This window comes from Xiphophorus couchianus, chromosome 3, assembly GCF_001444195.1.
Source record: "Xiphophorus couchianus chromosome 3, X_couchianus-1.0, whole genome shotgun sequence".
NCBI lineage: Eukaryota > Metazoa > Chordata > Actinopteri > Cyprinodontiformes > Poeciliidae > Xiphophorus > Xiphophorus couchianus.
The window spans coordinates 17,787,962-17,809,796 of record NC_040230.1 but is presented as its reverse complement, the minus strand read 5'-3'; the positions used below and the strand labels follow the sequence as shown (position 1 = coordinate 17,809,796).

Below are 21,835 nucleotides of genomic sequence, written 5' to 3'. Positions count from 1 at the left end.
TGCTTTCTAAGCTTTTTCCCCCTCAGTTCTAAAGCATACATTTAAGGGGGAAATATGTGCTGCAGAATAATTATTTTTGACAAGATTATCACAAGGCATGCATCAGAACATATGCACTTAACCTTTTTTTTATTATTACACCCTAAATTGCATCAAAATGGACCTTGTTGCTAATGTATTTATATACTAAAAATTGTGGAAGTTTTTAATTTTGAAACATTTATTAAATAGGAAAACAGATTCTTCAGTATTTGAGCTGCAAAATGTGTGATTCATTTATGGATCTCTGACTGTCACTGAACTTGAAATGTGATGTATTTCATGTGATGCTTCAAAAGTACTGCCTTTAATAACTTTAAAATATGTTCCCAGCTTTAAAAAGGATGGAGAGGGTATACAAGTCTTTACAGGTCTTCTTAGTACAGTGGTTCAGTTTAAGATTAATAGTCTGCCAACAAAGTCTAAAGAACTTAATTCTGGAGAATTTGTAATTGTTTTATGAACGAGAGCTCACTGGCTCTTTAAGCCAACCAGGGGACACTAAGCTTTGCCTTGTGCTGGATCTAAGTTTAACACTGCTGTTAAGTTAGAACTGACCTGAGCCAAATGAGCTGAATCCTAAACAAGATTCTGAATCTTCATCCAACTGCTCTGAGGGCGGACACATAGAGTCTCTCCGCTGATTGGTCTTCATCCCGGAAACGGAACAGAAAAGGGGTGTATCTATAGTGCTCCGCAGAGAAGTCACATTGGTTTGATCTGTAATATCCGACTAAATACATATATACATATATATTTAAGCTTCTACTCAGGAGTCATGGACGAAGTGACAGGCGCTCAACTCATTGCCGAGTCTCTGAAAACTCAGGTGAGATCGGGCGTTCAGGTGTAGCTTTATCTCTGCAGAACTGTGTCAGAGTTCATGTTCTGGGCTGCAAGAGTTGCCAAACTTCATAGCTTCATGCATTTGATGACTGATCTCATTTAGATACTGCTTTTCCCTGCAGAAAGTGGAGTACATGTTTGGGATAGTCGGTGTCCCTATCATTGAAGTGGCCATGGCTGCACAGGCTGCTGGGATCAAATATGTGGGAATGCGTAACGAGCAGGCGGTAAATGATCTGCACGCCCTCTACTACTTTAAAGAGTGACCAAATCCTTACAATATAATGATTAGATCTCACAGATTGTTCTGTCACCCCATAGGCGTGCTATGCTGCATCTGCGGTTGGATACATAACAGGCAGGTAAGACCTCTGTTGGCTGAGCAGAACAATGTGTCCGGGCTGCTGCTGTGTTTCTTTCTCGCTAACATGTTGCTACATTCCTGTTGACCTCTGAATCCAGACCAGGAGCCTGCCTGGTGGTGTCTGGACCTGGACTCATTCATGCTCTGGGTGGGATGGCTAACGCTAACATGAACTGCTGGTATTGCACAATATTGAAACGTTTCTCTTTCACTGTCACCTCTGTTGTTTTCATTCACACCCCAAACTATTACATTTACAATTATTATTATTTTTTATTTGAAAATTAAAGGACAACATAGAGTAAGTACATAATTATGAAGATATATAGTTTTCAATTTTGTTTCCAAAAAATACATGATTAGTCACCTAATTATTAAATGAAGTCCATTCAAAGGTGGAGAACATTATTGATCAAAGAGAATCATGAATCTAAATAAGGGAACTGAAAAGAATTGAGACTGAGGTGGATTAATTAAACTGGAAATGACTTTAAAACTGCTCCTTAGAGACACTCTCTACTCAGTATGACTAAGATTGTACTATTTTAAGAATGGGCAAAGTTGGTAGAGACACCCTAAAAGATCTGGAGCAGTAGATGGTTCTATATTTTGACTGAGAGGCTGAATGTAATCCCAACGAAACATCACATTAAAGTTTGAGATTGTAAAATGTCAACAGGTTAAAGTAGCGGGGCAGTAAAGGCAGTGTTTTCTCTACGCAGGCCAGTGCTCGTGATCGGCGGCTCCTCGGATCGAAACCAGGAAACAGCAGGGGCCTTTCAGGAGTTTCCCCAGGTGATTCTACCTTCCTGTGGGTTTTTCTTTTACTCTGAGTCTCTGCTCTGACTCCGGTTTTATTCATTCTTAGGTGGAGGCGTGCCGCCTCTACAGCAAGTTTACCGCCAGGCCCAGCAGTCTGGAAGCTATCCCATCAGTCATAGAGAAGGTGACTACGTTATTATTTGTTTTCACGTAAATAGGATTCCTTAAGAATGAATTAGATTTGATCATATTTGTTCACTCATAGGCAGTCCGCACCAGCATATACGGACGCCCGGGTGCTGTTTACGTTGACATCGCAGGGGACATGGTCAATGCTAAAGTAGAGCGGGACAAAGTCAGGTTTGTTTGATTTTAATGCATCCTTTTTATCTAAATGGCCGCTCAAAGTGTAAAAGAATAAAACAAACCGATCTCTTCTGCAGGGAAGTGTCCTGCTGTCCACCTCCACCTGTGAGTTTGGCCTCCAGCGTTGCAGTTGAAGAGGCCCTCTCTGTCCTAAAAGCAGCAAAGACACCTTTGGTCATCATTGGAAAGGGTAATACAAGGAATTTTTTTTTTTTCAAACTTATAGTTTGAAAAAAATGTTTTAGCTGCAACAGAATGAGGCTGTGAAGGTGTGTGTTCTGAGCAGGAGCAGCTTACAGCAGGGCGGAGGCTGTGCTGAGGGAGTTTGTGGAGGAGAGTGGGCTCCCGTTCCTGCCCACACCTATGGGCAAAGGAGTCCTGCCCGACGATCACCCCAGCTGTGTGGCTGCTGCCCGCTCCAGGTCGGCCGCCCGCTGTGACCTAATCAAACTCCAGAACTGAACATTTACATGTTTTTTTTAAAATTATTATTTATTTTCTACATTTTTTGCTTAAATTCTGCAATGAAAGAGATTTATTTTTGCACATCTTGACAGAGCGTCTCCCACAAACATTAATCTAAACTTGTTATTGCTTTTATTCTTTTTTTCTGCTGCAAAGAGCTCTTCTTCAAGCCGACGTCGTTCTTCTGCTCGGAGCGAGGCTAAACTGGATGCTGCATTTTGGTCTGCCACCCAGATTTAATCCTCATGTTAAAATCATTCAGGTGTGTAAATGTTGTAGCCAATATTTCACTAAACATCAGCAAAGATGTTAAAAACCTGTTTGCACAATAACCTGCTGCTGCGGGCGTCACTGTACCGTAATAAAAACGAAACCAAACGCTTCTGCCAGGTTGACCTCTGTGCCGAGGAGATGGGAAACAACGTGAAGGCACATGTTGCTCTCCTGGGGGACGTTGGTGCTGTTGTATGTCAGGTATGACATGAGATTCAGTATTTTAGCTTTCCTGTAGATGTTGACTGATTTAAATAGTTGCATCTTTTTTTTCCTTCAGCTCCTGACGTGTGTCCGCAAAGATGGCTGGAAACATCCATCTAAGACTGAGTGGTGGAGCGCGCTCAGCCAGAAGGTTTCCGCTAACGCAAAAATATCAAAGGTGGGTCCAACTGCTCTAATTTCGGACAAATCTGCTGCTTCAAACTCTTTGCAGATATTCCTAATTGAGGCTCTTGCTTTCGTAACAGGCTCTGGCTCTTAAGGAAACATTGCCCATGAACTACTACACTGTGTTTCATCACATTTCTCAGCTGCTTCCACGCGATTGCATCATTGTTAGCGAGGGTGCTAACACTATGGACATCGGACGCACCATGCTGAATAACTACCTACCCCGACACAGGTAAGGTGTTTTATCAGCATCAAGTGGCACAGAGTGGACTGACGGAGATGATCGCACATCTGATAGCTGCTCTGAAATTAGTGTATAATATTTTTTTGATTTATCTGTGATTAACTATTTCTCTTTTTTTTAAATTAAATTCTCAAACAGTATTACTTTCTACCAGAAATAGTCGTACGTGCCATTTCTTTCCAACTTAATGCAATTATGTCTTAAATTGGTTAAAATGTCAAACATCAATCCCAGGATTAGCCCTAACCCTTGATCTTTCAAAATGAAACTCTGCCTGACATGTGATCAAAGGACGCTTGCAGTGCAGTGACACATTTCTGAGCACCGCTTAGATTTTTTTTTTAATGTGATTTTTAAAAAATCGATATTTTATTTGTAGCGGCATAATCTCAAACTGATGCAACTTTGGAGGTGGAGGGAACAACCTTTAATTAGAACACATCTCTTTTACTGGGTAAAAAATTTGACAAGAAATAATTTTTTAGCAAAATAATAGGTGGCAGACTTATTGGTTGCCCTAAACTAGGGTGAATAAAATTACCCAAATTAGTTAATGGATTTTTCCACGTTTTATTTGGGAAATTATACCACTGTAATAAAAAGATTCCTTATCCCAAAAGATTTCACATATTTTCATAAGGGTGCCAATAAAATTGGCTGAATGAAGTCAATATAGGAGCCTGTGTGGCATAACTGTGTTGATGTGAAGGTTGGATGCGGGCACTTTTGGAACGATGGGAGTCGGCCTCGGCTTCGCCATAGCAGCAGCTGCCGTGGAGACGACCAGGATCAAACCCCAAAGAGTCGTCTGTGTGGAGGGAGACAGTGCCTTCGGCTTCTCCGGCATGGAGGTTGAAACCATGTGCAGGTCTGTTACACAATTTTCATAATGCAGTCATGTTAATTTTCCAACACCAGGGTACATATATATATATTTTCCTTTTTACTAGGTATAATCTGCCTGTGATCATAATTGTGGTCAATAATAATGGCATTTACAGTGGAGTAGATGCCGACACGTGGAAAGAAATGGCAAAAATGGGTGACCTTACCTCTGTGTGAGTCTTTCATTAATGAGAAAGTGCAACATGTATAATCTAATTTGTATTTCTATGTATAATCACCTTCCTATATGTGTACTCTCCTTCAGAGCGCCTCCTGTCTCCCTTCTGCCCGACGCCCGCTACGATGAGGTAATGACAGCGTTTGGAGGTCGAGGGTTTCTGGTGAGGACTGCAGAGGAGCTGCGCGACGCCTTGCAGCTCAGCCTGACTGACTGGGAGAGACCGAGTCTGCTCAATGTGCTCATTGACCCTTCATCTGACAGAAAGCAGCAGGTACATGAACACCTCTGTAATTACATTGATCAGTCATGGTTCTGATCTGAACTGACTCAGTTTTTATATAGTGCCTGCTAGAAGTATTCATCCCACAAACCTCAGTATATTCCATTGAGATTTTATCTGATTGACCAACATGAATTGATGCATGATGAAGAAGTGCAAGGAACCGTGTCTTATTTTGCTTGTTTCTTTTTACTAAAACATATTTTAAAAAGGATGTGAGCATTTTATTTCTTCCCCCGTTTCTTTGCCAACCCTAAATAAAATTCAGTCCAGGCAATTGCCTCCTGAAGTTACCTAATTAGTAAATGATCATCCACATCAACTGACAAAGTCCAGTCAAGGAGAGTATTCATTATTGAAGCAGCCACTGTAACAAGACACTAAACACTAGCTACGTTTATTTACATTCACAGTCGAGGTTAAACAGGATGTGTAGGGTGAATTCACGCCACCCCGTGGCTTGGGTTGGTAACTGCAACAGACAGGAATATAGATAAATGCAAAATCTTATGTACTCCCTTAAAGGTAAAAGTAAAAAGGTTTAGGTAATTTTATTTATATAGCACATTTTCAGCAACAATGCAATACAAAGTGCTTTACAGGTTTTTAAAAGGAAATACAAACAAAATAACAAACCAAAAGAAAGAGCAAAAGAAGAAAAAGCTAATAATGTTGATCCAAAGTAAATAAACTAGATACTTCTATTCAGGGTTGGTAGATAAGTTTAAGTAAGTATCCTCTGGTCCAATTCCTTTTCTGGTTTGGGAGAATGGGAGTCTAGTTGCTAAGGTAGTTTTTCTGGGTTCCAAGTTCTAATCCCTGTTCTGGGTTGCTAAATAAGTGTAAGTAAGTAAGTATCTTCTGGACTTCTGGGATGCTAGATAAGTACAAATATTCTCTGGACTTTCTAAGTGTGCTCTAAATTTGTAGAAGTAATGAGTACTCCACAGTTTCTAAGTAATAATAAAAACTAAATGTTCCTGTTCTAGAAGATTTTTTCTGGATTCTAAGTTCGTTCTAATTCCTTTTCTGGGTTAAAAGTGAGTATTCCACAGTTTCTAACAAAATAAAATAAAAAAGAGGAAAAGACACATTAGGGAACATGGCAACATTCAGACAAAACAAAGGGCAAAACAAAGATATGAGTGAAGGCGGTGACATCATAGGGCCATGAAACCACGTTGCTCAGCCTCCCAGCAGACGTCCGATAAGATGTTGTTATCGAGGCATGATGTCCTTGGGAGTGCTCAGCTGCATGGATAACAGGAGGGGGTGAGGTGGGAAGAAGCATTATGTTTACATATCTTCAAGGAGATGGAAATATGCAGCCCTTCCAAGGCAACGCGGGGAAAGCCAATTCAGGCAAAATGTCTTAAGTCGGGTAGATTATAAATTTCTTTGAATAAATCCAGGGTGAATCCCGCCGGGTATGTCCCCGCAGGACAAGAGGACTCTCCTGTGCCAAGTCTTCTTGTTGAGAAAATGTGATCAATTGCACTGAGAGACCGGTTGACCAAGATCCATAATTTGTAGATTTGGAGGATGTGCAAAGAAAGGCTCCAAAAATATAGAAAAAGACAGACAGGGAGGGAGCAGAGGAAAAAAGCGTCAGCCTTCACCGAGAGCAAAAGAGAAAAACCTTTTTTTTTCTTAGAATTGTTTATGATAAAAACTTGCCCAGTGTAAGAAAATTTACATTTTCTTACAGCATAATTTCTTAATGTATTTTAAGAAATAAAAGGATCAACAAATGTAGTTCCCCTTTTACTATATATCCAGAGCATACACATATTCCTAAGCAATATTTTTTAGATTTTGTAGGAAGTCAGGGGGAGCACAAGAACCTTTTGACCCTCACAGCAGCACAGCTGGCTGTCCTTAAAGGATAAAAGAGTGCTGCAGTTCAGGATTTGCATGGAGCATCAAACAGCTCGACTCTCGTCTCATCCTCCCACCGCTTTGTAGACCGAAGTCCCACCCTGAGCATTAATCCGTGCACCCCAGGTGCATAGCCGAACTGTTGTATCTCCCTCACAATCCCTTCGTCTAACTCCAAGCTGACCTTTCTATTTCAGGGATTCTGTAATTAGAAAGCACAGCCCGTCTTTGTTTATGTTGAATGTATCCACGCAACCCTCAGCAGGCAAATCTGAAGGTTGCGTGAAGGTCTGTGTCTGGTGCTGAGCTCCGCGCCTGAAGAAAACCTGTTCTTTTTTCTGAAGTGGGTTGGTTAGGTTGGTGTTTAGCATCTATTTATGGTTATGGAAGACACAGTCGAGTCTGAGAATAATGAAAATAAACCCCATTGGTTTGATGGATGTTATATTAACAATGATAACCTAATGAATTTTGATGGTGTCTGTTTACAGGAGTTTCCTTGGCTCACACGCTCCAACCTTTAAGACTCAAACCTTCATCCAGAACGTCATCTGATGAGCAGTGGAAGCTTTAAAACATGAAACTGTTTTAATTTTATTGATTGTTCCTATGAAATAATTAATGTTTTATGATTCTTGCTACGTTTTAGGAGCTAACAACATTTTACAGTTCACACAGTGAAACCTTTTTCACAATAGTTAGCATTTTCTTCTGAAAGATTAAATATGACCCCTTAAGATTATGAATATTGATACTGTTTAATAAAATAAAATAATGCTTAAAATTATGTGACATGACTGTTGTCTGGGCAGACAAACCAATAAAAGCAAATGAGGAACTTAAAAGTGCTATTGATTTTTCACATTTTTCCTCATCTTTCAGGTTCATATTAATGATACAATAGATGATCCAGATAATAAAAGTGCAATTATGAAACAACTTTCAACTACACATTTATTACTTACACTTTCTATATTGTTGACTGATAGACAAGATTGTATAAAGTTAAAAAATATTCATATTAAAGTTATTGATAAATTTAAGAGACAAATTAGTAAAAGTTTCAATACTGTGAAAAAGTATTTTTCTTCTTACAGACTTATGTTTTTTTGTTTCTATAACACCTAAATGTTTCAGATCAGAGATCAAACTATGTATCGGAAATTTCCTGAGTAAATACAACATGGAGTTTTTAAATGATGCTCTGATTGAGGAACAGACCTAGCCAAACCAGCATAGTTCTACGGGAAAAATACAATTGCCCACATTTTTTAAAATCTCTTTTCTTATTAACTCCACTCTTCCAAGAGGTAAAATAAACCAGAACGATACCAAGTTATGTACAGACCTCACTCGCTTCGATAAAGTTTAGTGCCAAATGGCATGTGTTTCAAAGCAAAGGGAAAGCGGGGCAAAAAGATTGCAAAGACCTTTCTCATATTTGTCAACAAACATCTTGATAACTCCTGAAGACTTTTCGCAAAATGTCATATGGACTAAGAAAACAGGTGTTTCATTTTTGACACTACAGTGCAAACGTAAAATGCATTTTATCTTGCAAAAAAGAAAAAATAGCAGCAGTTTCTAATTGAGGTCACTCTTTCCTATGTTGTCCTATTTTCAGGATAGCAAATTGTGGATTTGTCTTTATTAAGACTCCCTACAGAGGAGTGGAAACAATAATAAGACCCCTCTACAGTAGTAGGGATCTAATATTGGCACTGAAGGCAGCTGGTGTGCTGTCTCCTGTAATTTTAGAGCACACTGATGCGGAGGAAAGATTTAATGGGTATTGGTCAGCGTACTCTCTTGTGAAGGCGTAAGGGAAACCAACAGAACGAGCGAGCAGAGAGGGAGAGGACGGTGAGGAGAGGAGCTGAGAGAGAAAGGCAGAGTTTCAAGGCTGCTCTGGCTCAGACGTAAAGTCGGGCAACTATCTGTGGCAGCATGACTCTTCTAGCTGTTGGACTGTGTCTGCCACTGTGGTTTTCTTTTTGCCTGGCTCAGTCCTCATTTCTGGACAGCTTCCTGTCATTCCCAGCAGGTAGGAGCATGTAAAACCATGAGCTTGCATATACTGTATGTGGGCTGTTGTGTCAGTGAGTTACTGCACTAGTGCATGCATTACACCTGGGCTGAGGGCTTCTGGAAATACAGATTGTGAGTATCACTGTGATCTCATCATAATGTCGAGTTGTTTTGATTTTCCTTGTTTCCCTTGAAGTAGACTGTAAATGCCTCTATAAATAGTGAGAGGAGCTTCAGTCCGTCTGCGAGAGGCACTTCATATCTGTGTCTGGGTGTCATGATTTGATATTTTGCACCTGTTTTCGTGTTGCTTATGCTGCTTGTGCATCTTGTACCCTCTTGTGAGGTGTCTACCAAAATATGTCGGATCACTCCACACTGTTGCTTCTTTGCAGATGGATGAGCACAAGTTTAAAGTTAAAGATTTCTTTGCTCATGCTTACGATGAGGCCAGAAATGAGTTGTGACAGTATGGCCAGTCATTTTTGTGAATATTCAATATCATTGAAATCAGCCATCATTTTTGCCAACCAGTTTGTGACTATTCTGCAGTAGTTATATTGCATTACAGTAAAACATTTGCCCTCACTAGTTCAATATTTAGCAGAGATAGTTAAAAAAGAAAAACAGTGCTGCTACTACATCTAGCAGGCCAGAAGTTCCACAAGTAAGACATGGTGCTGGACTAGTAGGGCTAACTAGAAGACTTTTTGACCTCCTAGTCAGCAGGAGATTACCTAGACTAACCTAAATGAATAATATGTTAAAATATTTCAAATGCTTTTTAACATAAAGGCCAAAAGCAATGTTACAAATCAAGCAGTAAACATTTCTTAGCCATATGAGTTTACTGTGCAAATGAATTGCAGCATTGCACTAGCTATATATTGGAACATTAACTTCATTCTGGTAAATTAGTTGACATTTTGAAATGCAGTAGTTTACTAGTCTGGGGGGGGAAAAAAACTTCACCCAATTAACTAACACACACTTGGGCATAATTCAGCATTTTAAAAGAGCAGACCATTTACAATATTTTTACTATTTACAAATTGCTGCACACGGTTTAACTAGTTAACAATTTCAAATAGAGTAGCTTACTAGTCTGGCTAAAACACTTCACATAATTAACTAATGTGAAGTTAGTTATGCTTTACCAGTAGTTTAGTTCTAGACATACTACTCAAGTGGTAAACACTTTGTAGCTGCACTAGTGAACATGTACAATATTTGGCATTTTTAGTTGCATCAGCTCTGTAACATTGACAATTGGACTTCCCTTAAGTCAACTAGCATCCTTCCACTGGTCAACCAGCTAATACATGTTTCTACCACCGTTCTGCTCAAATCAGTTTCAACTAGCTGAATAAGTGAAGCTAAGCTCTTCTTCTTGACTAATTTTCCATGTCAGTGAACAACTGCAATAAAGTGCACAAATTCATTAGTTGACATTTTTTGTGATCTGGACAGCAATGGTCAAGTCTTTAACCAGTCAACAAGTGCTCCATTTAGGCTCTGTTTTTGACTAACCTAATTCTTTAGTCACTCTAGTTGTCTGGTGTACACATTTAAAGATGACAAGTTTAACACTTGACACAAGAGCCATCCATTGATTTGGTTTTGTTGTTCACTGATGCGTCAAAAGCCAAGCTGAGACTTTAGTAAAAATAATTTTAACTAGTGTAAATTTGAATTAGAAGGTAAAAACGATGGTTAATTTCAAGGGTTCTGAATAAACTGCTTGCTATTTGGACAGGTAAATAAACTTGACAGGTCAAGAGAACTGTTTAATCGCTGGCTTAATTTGTGACTGCATGTACGCTGTGCACAGCTCTCAGATCCCAGGAGCAGCAGAAGAGATTTAACCCATGCTGTTTACTGAGTCCTCCACCACCCCCGCTCTTTCCTCCACCCCCTTCACTTTGGCGCCGCTACACACTTGTGAGTCATGTGACTTTCTATTGTGGAGTATGAAGCTGTTGATATGTCCTTAGGTTACAGTCATATGGGTTGCTAGATATGTTTGGGACTAGAGTTCTCCTGGTGTTTTGGTTATGTTGTGACAATTAAATGTAGATCTGACTCATTCCAAGTCAAACCTCATGTTTCACAGGAAGAAGACGGCCCACGTCATGGCAGTGAGTCTGGCCATAAGAGTAAAGGTTCTGCCTGTGTCCAGGGCCCTCCTGGCCCTGCTGGACCGCCTGGGCCTCAGGTAAAGCACCAAACTCTCAGATTCAAGATCTTGTCGCTGACATTTCAACACATCCAACTCATCCTGCTTCACGCACGAACAATTATGTGGCTTGACTACAAATCACTTCATAGGAAGGAACAAAGTGTGACGAATCAGTACTCTGGCAAAATATTTGCCTCAATCTCCCCTCCAACTTGATAGTTCCTGTGGAGAAGATGGGGATTTCTCTGGCCCTTACAGCACAACAGTCCATTAACACTCCACATTTAGCTGCGACATAAATAGCCTTTTTCCACTGCCAGCCAGTGTGCCACACATCATTCTCAGAAACTGTCCGAGGAGCTGGAAAGGCGTGCTGTGTCGCGTAAAGTCCAGGGATCTCCGACGCACGCCGTGCATGCGTTTGTGTTTTCAAGTCATGACAAATATATACATAAAACAACCATTTTCATTCTGTTTGTGCTTGTGAGCCACATCTGCCCTGCTGAGAAATTTGAGTTTCTGTGAGTAATAGGCAGCTTACCTCAAGCGGTTGTTGAGGCTTCTGCTTACACCACCAGATGGACTGCAGTCCAGTCTATCAAAAAGACCCATGAGGCACTTCTCGAATCAATAGAGACCAGTCAGCCTTCAGCTAATTAAAACTGCAGCTCTGCTCTCCAAGAAGCATGTTGCCGACAGTAAAACTAATTTAGATGGCTATCTATGTGATTCATAACCAATTATTTTTGTGTTTTCTTATGATAACAAGGGTCCCCCTGGATTTCCCGGAATGAGAGGGCCTAAAGGAGAAAAAGTAAGCAGTTTATTTGATTTCCTCATCTTGTAATTATTTCTGAAAAGGCAGATTGAATTGACCTGTTGCACATAACTGAAAAATGCTTTTGCGAAGCTCATTAAGTGCCTGCTGTCCTTGTCCCCTCCTCCGCATCCTGTCGTCAGGGAGAAATCGGAAGACCTGGGCAAAAGGTGAGAGTCCCCGTTAATCATGCCGTTCTCCTTTCCGCTGTAAGTGAATTTTCTCAAAAAAGCATCCCCTCCACATCCCCTGAAAGCGAGTGCACATCAAGAGAGGCACTGTGTGCGAGTACACAACCTTGACAGGAGACAGAGCAGGCAGGCTGTCAGGATGCAAGGGATGCAGGGGCTGCTGAGGCTAAACACCTCAGACATGCACGCTGACATGATTCAGCGTGCGACATCAGGATTCGCGTTCGAGATTTGCAAACAAACAAGAGAAAAACAAGAGTCTCCTGATCTTCAGATGAAGATCAGGAGACTCTTGTTTGTTTGTTGGAAAAATCAAGATGAGAAGTGAGCTCCAAAACGTTCCTGTCAGTGTGGCGGAGCAGTAAGTGCAGCCCCTTACAGAGCAGGTTTGCAGCACTGCAGTGCAATTTAGCTTAGTGCTTCAGCCAGATCATTAGTCATTTTATTCCCAACAAGCAAAGACTCCTAGTTCTATATACAGCCATCATTTAATCAAAGAGAGCAAAGTGACAGTGCTCGTTAAAGCCATTCTGCCTCTACATGTGCAGCAGGAATGGACAGATATTGCACTGTGCTGCCTGTCATCTAATGTAACATTCAGACTTCTCTCTCTCTCTCTCTCTCTCCCTCACTCTCTCTCTTGGTTTTGTTCTGAACCTGTAAAGCAAAGTGCCAATAAAAGCCCTGATATCATAAACTTACAAAACTGATGTGTCACACCAGGGTCGGACTGGGCCTCCTGGGCTTCCTGGGCAACAAGGACCAGCAGGATGGCCGGGACCACCTGGGGACAAAGTGAGTAAGTCAGACCTCATAATGTAGACCTTATGAAACGCCATATTACCAACACAGCACCTTGCAGAAAGTATTCATGCCTCCCGAGCTTTATCACAGTCAAAAAACACCGCAGAGCGTACAGGAGACATGGTGGAGAGGAGGAGTTCAGAAGAGAAGCAACTAAAAGGTCCACAGTCACAGTAACTCTTGATCAGCAAAAATCCACAGCTTAGGTGAACAAATTGGTTGAAAGGACAAATATTAGTCCTGCACTTCACAACACCAATCGTAATGGGAAACCGACAAGAAAAATGGTAAAGATTTGGGAGCTCTGTTCAGATTAGACCAAAATGAAACATTTGGCTCTACAAGCAGAGCGCTGTAAGAGGAAAAAAACTAACACTGGACATCACCTGAATCCAACATCCACACTGTGAAATATGGCGGTGGCAGAATCAGGCTTTGGGGAAACTGGGGTATGAATGCTTTTGAAAAGTTGTAAATAGCAGGGATTAAAAGTGGGGGGGGGGGAACATTTCCAAAGGAGGTTTAATTTGATGTGTTTTTAAGAAGTTAACCTGCTCCACATGTTTAATTTTATTTTTTTATATGATCAGGGTGAGAAAGGTGACCCGGGTTTGATGGGTTTGCCCGGATCTAGAGGACCAATGGGGCCAAGGGTACGATCCACACATAAAGCATTGATGTCAACTTTACTCTTTTTTTTCTTTTTTTCCCCCTGTTGTCTCATTATTAAATCTCTTTAATTCTAGGGTTTACCTGGGTACAAAGGGGAAAAGGTACCTTATCATTTTGCTCATTTTCGCTTTGAAGGAGATAATAAACCACCTGAAGTACATACACTGTTTCTTCTCTGTCAGGGTTCCCGAGGTGACCGTGGTGAGCTTGGACTTAGAGGAGACAAGGTGAGCATGATGCGTCAGCAGAGGTTTGAATACATGTGCTACATGAAATATGAAGCATCTGCTGTTTTCTGTTCACAGGGCGCCATGGGTTTCCCAGGAATGCTTGGACAAAAGGCAAGTAAGGCTCAAACGAGCAGAAGTTTATTCTCTGTTTTCTTAGGAGTGCAACATTTGTCTAGGTAAAATATAAGTTAGAATTATTATAATTTTTTTTAATGTTCCATTGATCTCACTTGTTGCCCAGGGTGAAATGGGTCCAAAAGGAGAGCCTGGAATCTCAGGAAACAGAGGACCGACAGGCCGACCTGGAAAGAGAGGAAAACAGGCGAGAAGATTGTGTTAAATTGTGCAGTATATTTAAAAAAACATATTGGCCTTTTATTGAGTTGCTAATCCCTGCACATCTTCACTTTGGGAGGAATTTCATGTAAACCATTAGAACAAGTTAAGAATTGCATAAACTACTGACTTAAATAGATTGCTGCATGGTTATCATATGTGCTGTATATTTCTAAAGCAAAACTTGAATTTGACATTGACATATTAAAGTTGCCTTTATTTCAGAAACACAGTGTAAAGATTTATTGTAACTCTGTACACTTTATTTTGTCTCAGGGCCAGAAAGGAGATCCTGGAAAAACTGGACCTCTTGGACCTGCAGGTCCTCAGGGATCTCCTGGTCACCCCGGACCTCCTGGTTTACCTGCCGCAGGTACATGTGCAACAAGTTTCAAAATTTCTCTTGACTTAAGAGAAAGTCAAGAGATATGAGCTTAACTCATGTCTTCCATAGTCACATTTCTTTGTGACTATGCAGAACTTAGATGTCAAAAGATTTTTGTTTTGTGCTATTTTTTTTGGCTTAAACTTTGTCAAAGGCTGAAAGAACTCAGCAAAAGAAAAGCACACTTTAGAGCAGTGGGCCATGCATCACCAGTAGTCTTATATAGCAGTAAAGAAATGCGAGCCCCCGAGTTGAAACTGGAGGCTGTGATGATGACATCATGTGGCTAAAGTAAGTTTACACATGGCAGGCCTCCCTACAGTTTAGAAAATATTATGTCACCACATAATCAAAGTGACATTTAACTGGTGCACTAATTGAGTCTGCTTCTTGATAGATTAATCATTGATACTGTATGTAATGACTTCTGGTATTTAAATCACCTTCTGTTGCCTGCACTCTTAGTTATTGATCATTTTTAGCTTATTCAGACAACCAAATGCTAAGCTTTGACATTTTTTCTGACATTTATTCATCCTTTCTGGGTTTTTTTCAGCAATACGTTGATAATTCATAACTTTTCTCGTTGCAGGTCTCTACATGGTTGGAGCAAAAGGGTCTCGAGGTCCACCGGGTCCTCCTGGAAACTGTGGCTGCAGCTCCCTCAGTACTTCGCCATTTGATGATTACGCCAACACAGGAAGCTATCCCAAAGTGCCTGTTGTACGGAAAACGTTGTGTTGCAATCAAAACAATATACTGGGAATTATACCTAAAAATGTCAGTCAAATGTTTTGAGAAATTAAATTTGTTAATTATGTAAAAGTGTTTAGGTTTTTCCACTATACAGCCATAAAAAAAAAGGTTTTTATTGGGATTTTATTGTGATCAACACAAAGGATTGTTGTTCTGGTAGAAGCTGAACCTCTGCTCCCGTCTCAAGTCTTCTGCGACTGGTTTTCTTCCAGTATTATCCCACATTTAGCCATGAGTAACTTCTCTGTCCCTGCTGAATAAAAGTACCCCCATAATATGATGTAACTGAATGTAATCAATTTTAACAGCGTACAGTTCAACAAGCCGAAGTATCTGATCAGACTTGTTTGCGTTTCCGTTTTCTTTCAGATATTTGTGGTGAGTAATGAGGAAGAACTGGAGCGTCTTCACACCGACAACGCCCTCGCATTCCGAAAAGACCAGAAAACGCTCTATTTCAAAGACATTGATGGCTGGCTGCCAATCCAGGTTTAACTGCATTCAGACTTTTGTCCAATCGTTTCTTTCTTATTCTTTTATTCCTTTTTTAGGTTTTCCCTTTTTTGTTCAAGTCACTAAAATTCTGCAAAAGACCTTTCCATTCCAGATGACGCCCTTCCAGTCCATGGAAAACGCGCCCGACGATGAAGGTTACTGTGGTGACGGGATAGTGCAGATCTCCAACGGGGAGGAGTGTGATGACCGGAACAGAGTTGTCACAGACGGCTGTGTCAGTAAGTACACGCGAAATGTTCTTCAACAGCCTCCTTAGTTCTACTTTGCTGCGCACGTATAACCTGACCTCCACACTCCTGCTGTCTCATCTTACTGTAGAGTGTAAACATGCTTACTGTGGAGACGGATACCGCTATGAAGGGGCTGAAGAGTGTGATGGAAAAGACTTTGGATACCAAACGTGTAACTCATATCTTCCAGGGTGAGTACAAAATATACCTGTGCTAGATGGCACTGTGCAAAAGCCTAGAGTGAGTTATCACTTTTTTATATTTATATTTTGGTAGAAAAGAGAGAGATTTGTTTACTTTTTGTCTAAGCTGCTCTTTTTAAGTATTTCTTTGGATTTTGCTGCTTTTTGTCTTCTGCCGATATGGTGTTGGTCTTCACGTGATGTTTGTTTGCAAAGCCACTTAACTCATGCCATTATGAGCCAGACATAAAAAGCTCCTGATTCAAAAAAGCATTGAGTCTACATATAGAGTGCCTCGAAAAGCATTAATTTCTCTTGATGTTTTTCAAACTTACACACTACAACCACAAACTTCCATCTATTTTCATGCCATGTTTTTGTATTAAAGCAAGGCAAACTAGTTCAGAATTATGAAGTGGAAAGAAAATTATTTTTAAAGCTTTTTAGAGATAAAGACCTGAAAAGTGCAGGAAGAGTTTCTCTTCACTCCTCAAAGCTTGACAGAACCGCCTTTCAGGGCAGCTACAGCTGCAGGTCTTTTGCGTTCTCTACTAGCTTAGCAAATCTAGAGACTTACATTTTTTTGCCCATTTGTCTTTTTAAAATAGCTCATGCTCAGCCAGATTGGATGGAGAACATCTCTGAGCAATACTTTTAAAAGTCTAGGTGTAGCTTATTGTTTAAATATAAATCTGGATCCCAAGTTTCAACTCTTTTGACGCCTCTAGAAGGTTTTCCATCCATCTTTCCCTCAACTGTGACCTGCTTCTCATTCTCTGATGGAAAAAAAAGTTGTCATACTTTTTCCTTTTCCATGTGATAGACCCAACAGTTATTTAGTTTGATAACCTAACCCTACTTTAAACTTCTTCACAACTTTCACCCTGACGTGTCTGCCATATTCTTTGGTCTTGATGATGAAAATGTTTTAATCATTTAGCATTTACAGAATTGATACAATTAAATTCAAAATTAATGTCACAATCCCAGGGGCAAATTAAATGTAGCTCATTATCTTGAGTTCTTCAAAGAGTTGTTGTAGATGCTGATGACTGTGGGCATGAAGAATTTCCTGTAGTGGTCTGTATTACAGCAAACCTGAAGAAGCCTCTGACTGAAGACACTGTTGTTTAACAGTTTCATGAGGAGGATGTTCAGGGTTCTGAGTTTCTTGATTTTTTGAAGAGTTCTTCTTTGCACCATCATGGCAGATGTTCCAGATCAGTGCATATACTGAGGTTAAATCAATATACATGTTTACTAAGTAGGCAACGTCTGAAAGCAGATCATTATAATTTATCGTATTTAGGAATGCTTGAGTAAAGAGGCCCAAATATTAATGCACACCACAATATTTAGATTTCTATTTGTGTAAATTTTGAAAATCCTTACCTGATTTTAGTTCTACTTCAGAACCATGGACTTTTTTGTGTTCATCTACTGTAACTAAACTCCTAACAAGATCAATTTAAGTTTGCGACTGTGACATGGCAAAGTTAAGGAGTATCAATACTTTCACAAGGCAGTAAAATAGAAGACTTGATGAACAGCAAATGTTAGACGCATTTTCAAACACCTGGTTACACAGTTTGTTCCAGTTTCTTTTAACTGAATCAATTGATCAAGAAACTATCAAATGCTTCTCTCAGCTTTTCTGTCAGGATTGTTTTCCTGACACAGTGTGTGAAAGATATGACTTTCACACACTGTTCTTCTGCACTATTATGTATTTTAGGCAAGACATTTCTACGTATGTCTGCCCTCCACTTTACTAATTTATAAACACACATATTGCACATTAGGCTGTCATGAGCAGATACAGTATAAGAAAGTGCATACAAAAGCAGCCAAAATCCACAGAAAACTAAACATAGAAATATTGCTTACAGGCATTTTAAGCGATAAGAAAATTTGGCTTATTCAATAAAAATAAAAAAAATTAGGTAGGACTAAAAAAAAAAGAGTGAACGGCACTGGATGTGTTATCGCACTACTGTATGAGAAATAATAATAATCATCTTGAAGTAAATGTATTTCTTCTGCAATTATAGGTCTTATGGTTTCCTCAAGTGCACACCGTACTGTGTTATTGACTCCACAAACTGCAAATTCTTCACTTGAGGAGGAATCTGGATTGTGCAGCCGGATCCTTCGTGTAATGCTGCTCGACACGTGACGGGACTGTTTTCATGCCAACGACGAAAAAAACATAACACGAAAAATGCCCTGAAAAAGCAAAAGACTCGGCAGGAAGAGGCAACAAATGTTCTACTGAAAAAGAACAAAAAAGCTGATATATATGTACAAATGTTCACATAACCCATCTGTTTTTCTGCGGAGACGCCCTCCCGGTGGTGGAGGCGTCAGAAGCGTGCAGGACAGCTGCACCCTGTCTTAACGAGCAGGACTTCGACAGGCCGCACCGGACTGGCGCCAAACCTCCTGAATGCGACGGCCACGCAGGCCTAATTAAGAGACACTGCGTTGTGTTCCAGAGAAGCAGCAGCTGGAGCAGAAGCGCATTTATCCTGACCTGGTTACTGCAACAAAAAAAACAGGAGAGAGGCAAGCGGGACATCCAGAGATATTCTACTGCAGGGTGAATGACAGCAAACAGCTCTTGCATGAAGCTGGGCTAAACCGCGCTTAACTTATCACAACATTAGTATCCAAATTTGCCTCTGACACTGCAAGGCAACAGGACCCACTCTGCTGTTTACTTAGGTTGCCAGGACAGGACACTTAAAATACTTTTTTTTACTATTGTTTATTTATTGTACCCTCTCAGTATTAAGGTATTTTTGATCTTCAAACGAGATTGTTTCTGCAGAGATGATTCACAAGGTGTAAAAACCTTCAGTGGTTGACTTCGCGTCAGCTTACATCGAAACATGACAGTTACACTCAGTCTGTATAAATCCAAACACCAACTCAGGAACTGATGTAGCTCCACACATGTCTCACTGTGTTTCTTATTTTATTTTTTTTAAATGGCTCTGACTGTACTCTGACGCACAGAGGTAACACAAGCGAAACCTTTGACACATACAATAATGCATAATCACGTTCCTCCCCTGTGCTTCAAAGCAAAAACAAAAGATGTGAAGGCTTGAAACTGTTATTGCTCTTAATTTTCCTCATTGCACATAACCAGCTGGACTTATCTGTAGCTGCTAAGGGGGAAGGAATTAAAAATTCCTGTCTGTTCTAAGGTCATTACTGTATCTACTCTTAATACCTCTTTATCCAGTTTTGTCTTATGAAGCAACGGAGAAACTCATTAGTATCTTTAACTGCGTACATGTAGTCTGCTGTGTGCTGAAAATAACCGTGCCGATATAAGCTGACATTTTCCATAAGCTACTGTATGAGTCCCAGTGCCAAGAAAGACTTTTTCCGAGCTCAGACTGTTAATGCATCATGTCTGCATGCATGACGGTGGGAAATACACCGGTTTTGTCAAGCGTTGTTTGGTTAGTCACCATTTGTTGGCATTACAGGCGTCTTAAAGGAGTGCCCTGTCTCAAGTGTAGCTTATTACCGTACGTATGATGAACCTTATAGTGATGAACTGTGTCACGAACTAAAGATGAAATATTGTTAGAAAACTGCTGTGACTGTCGTGTCTGTGTGTGATTCTGTGTATGCCCAACAATGCTGGAACATGCATGTGGTAATGTACTGTACCATCAGGCTTCAAGAAGTCATTATTATTATTATTATTATTATTATTATTATTATTATTATTATTACGCACTGTGACCGGATGTTTCATTGTTCTGATATGATTTTTACAGTAGCTGTGGGAAATTTTGAGAAAAGAATCCAATAAAAGATCATTTAAATGACCTCATGTGATTGAACTGAGATGCTGCTGATGTCTCAGCACCAGATGTTAATTAGGTAAAAACAAAACCAGGCTACCCTGAGTGCTGCATTAGAAAGAGTGGTAAACCCATGAGATGGTGGCAGCATCATGCTGTGGGGATGGGAATTGTCATGACCTCTCAGATTTTTCTTTTGAAAATATTTATACGTTTTTTTTATGGAACCTGAAAATACCCCAAGGAAGGAATGAACAATGGAAGGATGGATGGTTACAAGACTTTTATTTTTAGTCTGTAATTTTCAAAATTAGAAGGTTATGTATAAAACAATTCCATATCCATATGTTGTAGAGCAAGAAAAAAATGGCCATTTGGCAGATGTGTGCAGCTTTTATACAGACTGGAATTAAACAGGAGCAGCTTATACATGTATAAATTGCCACATTTCTCATGTGAAACATGGGACAGGGAATAAAGTCTAGAAACTTGGATACTCTTCATTATAGTTTATCCAGAACTGAATACATTCATATATAATCAATAGTTTATAGGAGCCCTCAAGAGAGGTTTCCAGATAATCTGCGTGCCTCAATCGAGCCCATCAGAGCCGGGTCTGCACCCAGAGACCAGCTCAGGGCAATAAAAGTTGAAAACGGGCAGCTAGCCAGAACTGCAACTGAGATGCTTGGGGCTGCATCTAACTGTGTAAGTATATTAACATACTGCTTCCCTTTTCCAAATCACATCAAGACAATTTGTCCACGGAGATGCCTGAGTAAAAGTGTACCTTAGCATACTCATCCCATCGTGTGCAATTCCTCTGACCAGGCCAATTGCATTTATTCCCGCAGATGTCTCAGTGCTGGAACAAAAATCACAAGCGCATCAAGAGGTGGTTCCACAGAGAGGCAAATAAAATGCATGCCAAACCTTTTTCTTTCTTTTTTGTTTTTTTGTACTTACAATTGTACTTCCCTTCCACTTCATAACCATGCAGTACTTTGTTTTGGTCTTACAAGTCAAGTTCAAATAAAACACACTGAGGTTTGTGGTTGTTGCAAACCAGGCTAGGTATTGATATAATGTGCTGATTTTTCAGCTGACTTTTATTAGTGCTCATTTTCCATTTTTGTACAGTTTTCACTTTGAAACACTGTAAAAACTCGAATGAAGCATAAATTAACAAACTATTATCAGGCAAAGAATATAAAAAAATAAATTACCCCTCTAAAATCTGCTAATTGGGCAAATTTTACGAAATATTCAAACATTTCACAACAGAATATTATTCTTGACAAACAACGAAATATAAAATACCTTGATCCCACTAACTTCCAGGAGAAACAAAACCAAGTGGTATGATGGTGACTGGCTTCTGGTCTTCCTTATGCTCTAAATGTGAGTTGCACTTCCTGTCTGTTATAGTTAACAAAATAAAAGCCCAAGAGGAGGCAAAGAACTTTCAAATTAAAAAATTCACTCAGTCTCCCTCCCTCTCTAGGTCATTTACGGCGCTTGAAGTTAAACTCTTACTGGCATTGCATGAGCAAACTGATATAATATAATTCTCATTCTGGTGTAACACTACAGCTGTAGGATGAGGGCAGACCAAATGTTTACTGCAGGAACGGAAAGCAGGGCAGGACCCAGGCCAAGTGACAATCTCTGACCCACAGGAAGGAATCACTGGCACGCAGAGAGGCGTG

General features: G+C 40.1%; 2 protein-coding genes across 4 annotated transcripts; both read left to right on the top strand.

The window, feature by feature from the left end:
* Nucleotides 1-695: 695 nt before the first annotated feature.
* On the top strand, nucleotides 696-7,821 carry hacl1 (2-hydroxyacyl-CoA lyase 1). 2 transcript variants are annotated; one of them, XM_028013141.1, is made up of 17 exons: nucleotides 818-868; nucleotides 1,008-1,112; nucleotides 1,207-1,247; nucleotides 1,348-1,428; nucleotides 1,972-2,044; nucleotides 2,118-2,195; nucleotides 2,277-2,371; nucleotides 2,455-2,567; nucleotides 2,664-2,799; nucleotides 2,999-3,104; nucleotides 3,233-3,316; nucleotides 3,396-3,497; nucleotides 3,586-3,740; nucleotides 4,462-4,620; nucleotides 4,703-4,810; nucleotides 4,903-5,089; nucleotides 7,468-7,821. In XM_028013141.1, exons 1-17 carry the CDS (start codon nucleotides 818-820, stop codon nucleotides 7,498-7,500), a joined length of 1,707 nt encoding a protein of 568 aa, XP_027868942.1. In that variant the 3' UTR covers nucleotides 7,501-7,821. The 2 variants fall into 2 exon arrangements, with proteins under 2 accessions (XP_027868943.1, XP_027868942.1); XM_028013142.1 differs by lacking the exon at nucleotides 4,703-4,810 and having other exon boundaries at nucleotides 696-868.
* A 105-nt stretch (nucleotides 7,822-7,926) lies between these two features.
* colq (collagen-like tail subunit (single strand of homotrimer) of asymmetric acetylcholinesterase) lies at nucleotides 7,927-20,151 on the top strand. 2 transcript variants are annotated; one of them, XM_028013143.1, is made up of 17 exons: nucleotides 7,927-9,020; nucleotides 10,836-10,945; nucleotides 11,118-11,219; nucleotides 11,953-11,997; nucleotides 12,144-12,170; nucleotides 12,915-12,986; nucleotides 13,586-13,648; nucleotides 13,742-13,768; nucleotides 13,850-13,894; nucleotides 13,973-14,008; nucleotides 14,139-14,219; nucleotides 14,510-14,606; nucleotides 15,211-15,341; nucleotides 15,744-15,863; nucleotides 15,967-16,108; nucleotides 16,209-16,311; nucleotides 18,354-20,151. In XM_028013143.1, exons 1-17 carry the CDS (start codon nucleotides 8,924-8,926, stop codon nucleotides 18,421-18,423), a joined length of 1,368 nt encoding a protein of 455 aa, XP_027868944.1. In that variant the 5' UTR covers nucleotides 7,927-8,923; the 3' UTR covers nucleotides 18,424-20,151. The 2 variants fall into 2 exon arrangements, with proteins under 2 accessions (XP_027868944.1, XP_027868946.1); XM_028013145.1 differs by lacking the exon at nucleotides 7,927-9,020 and adding an exon at nucleotides 9,021-9,136.
* Nucleotides 20,152-21,835: the final 1,684 nt, after the last annotated feature.

Coding starts and splice junctions, on each gene's coding strand:
- colq (XM_028013143.1), top strand. CDS start 8,924: ATGACTCTTCTAGCTGTTGGACTGTGTCTGCCACTGTGGTTTTCTTTT. Junction 13,895..13,972: donor TTGGACTTAGAGGAGACAAG/GTGAGCATGATG, acceptor TTCTGTTCACAG/GGCGCCATGGGTTTCCCAGG. Junction 16,312..18,353: donor TGTAACTCATATCTTCCAGG/GTGAGTACAAAA, acceptor CTGCAATTATAG/GTCTTATGGTTTCCTCAAGT.
- hacl1 (XM_028013141.1), top strand. CDS start 818: ATGGACGAAGTGACAGGCGCTCAACTCATTGCCGAGTCTCTGAAAACT. Junction 1,429..1,971: donor AACGCTAACATGAACTGCTG/GTATTGCACAAT, acceptor TTCTCTACGCAG/GCCAGTGCTCGTGATCGGCG. Junction 3,105..3,232: donor CTCATGTTAAAATCATTCAG/GTGTGTAAATGT, acceptor CGCTTCTGCCAG/GTTGACCTCTGTGCCGAGGA.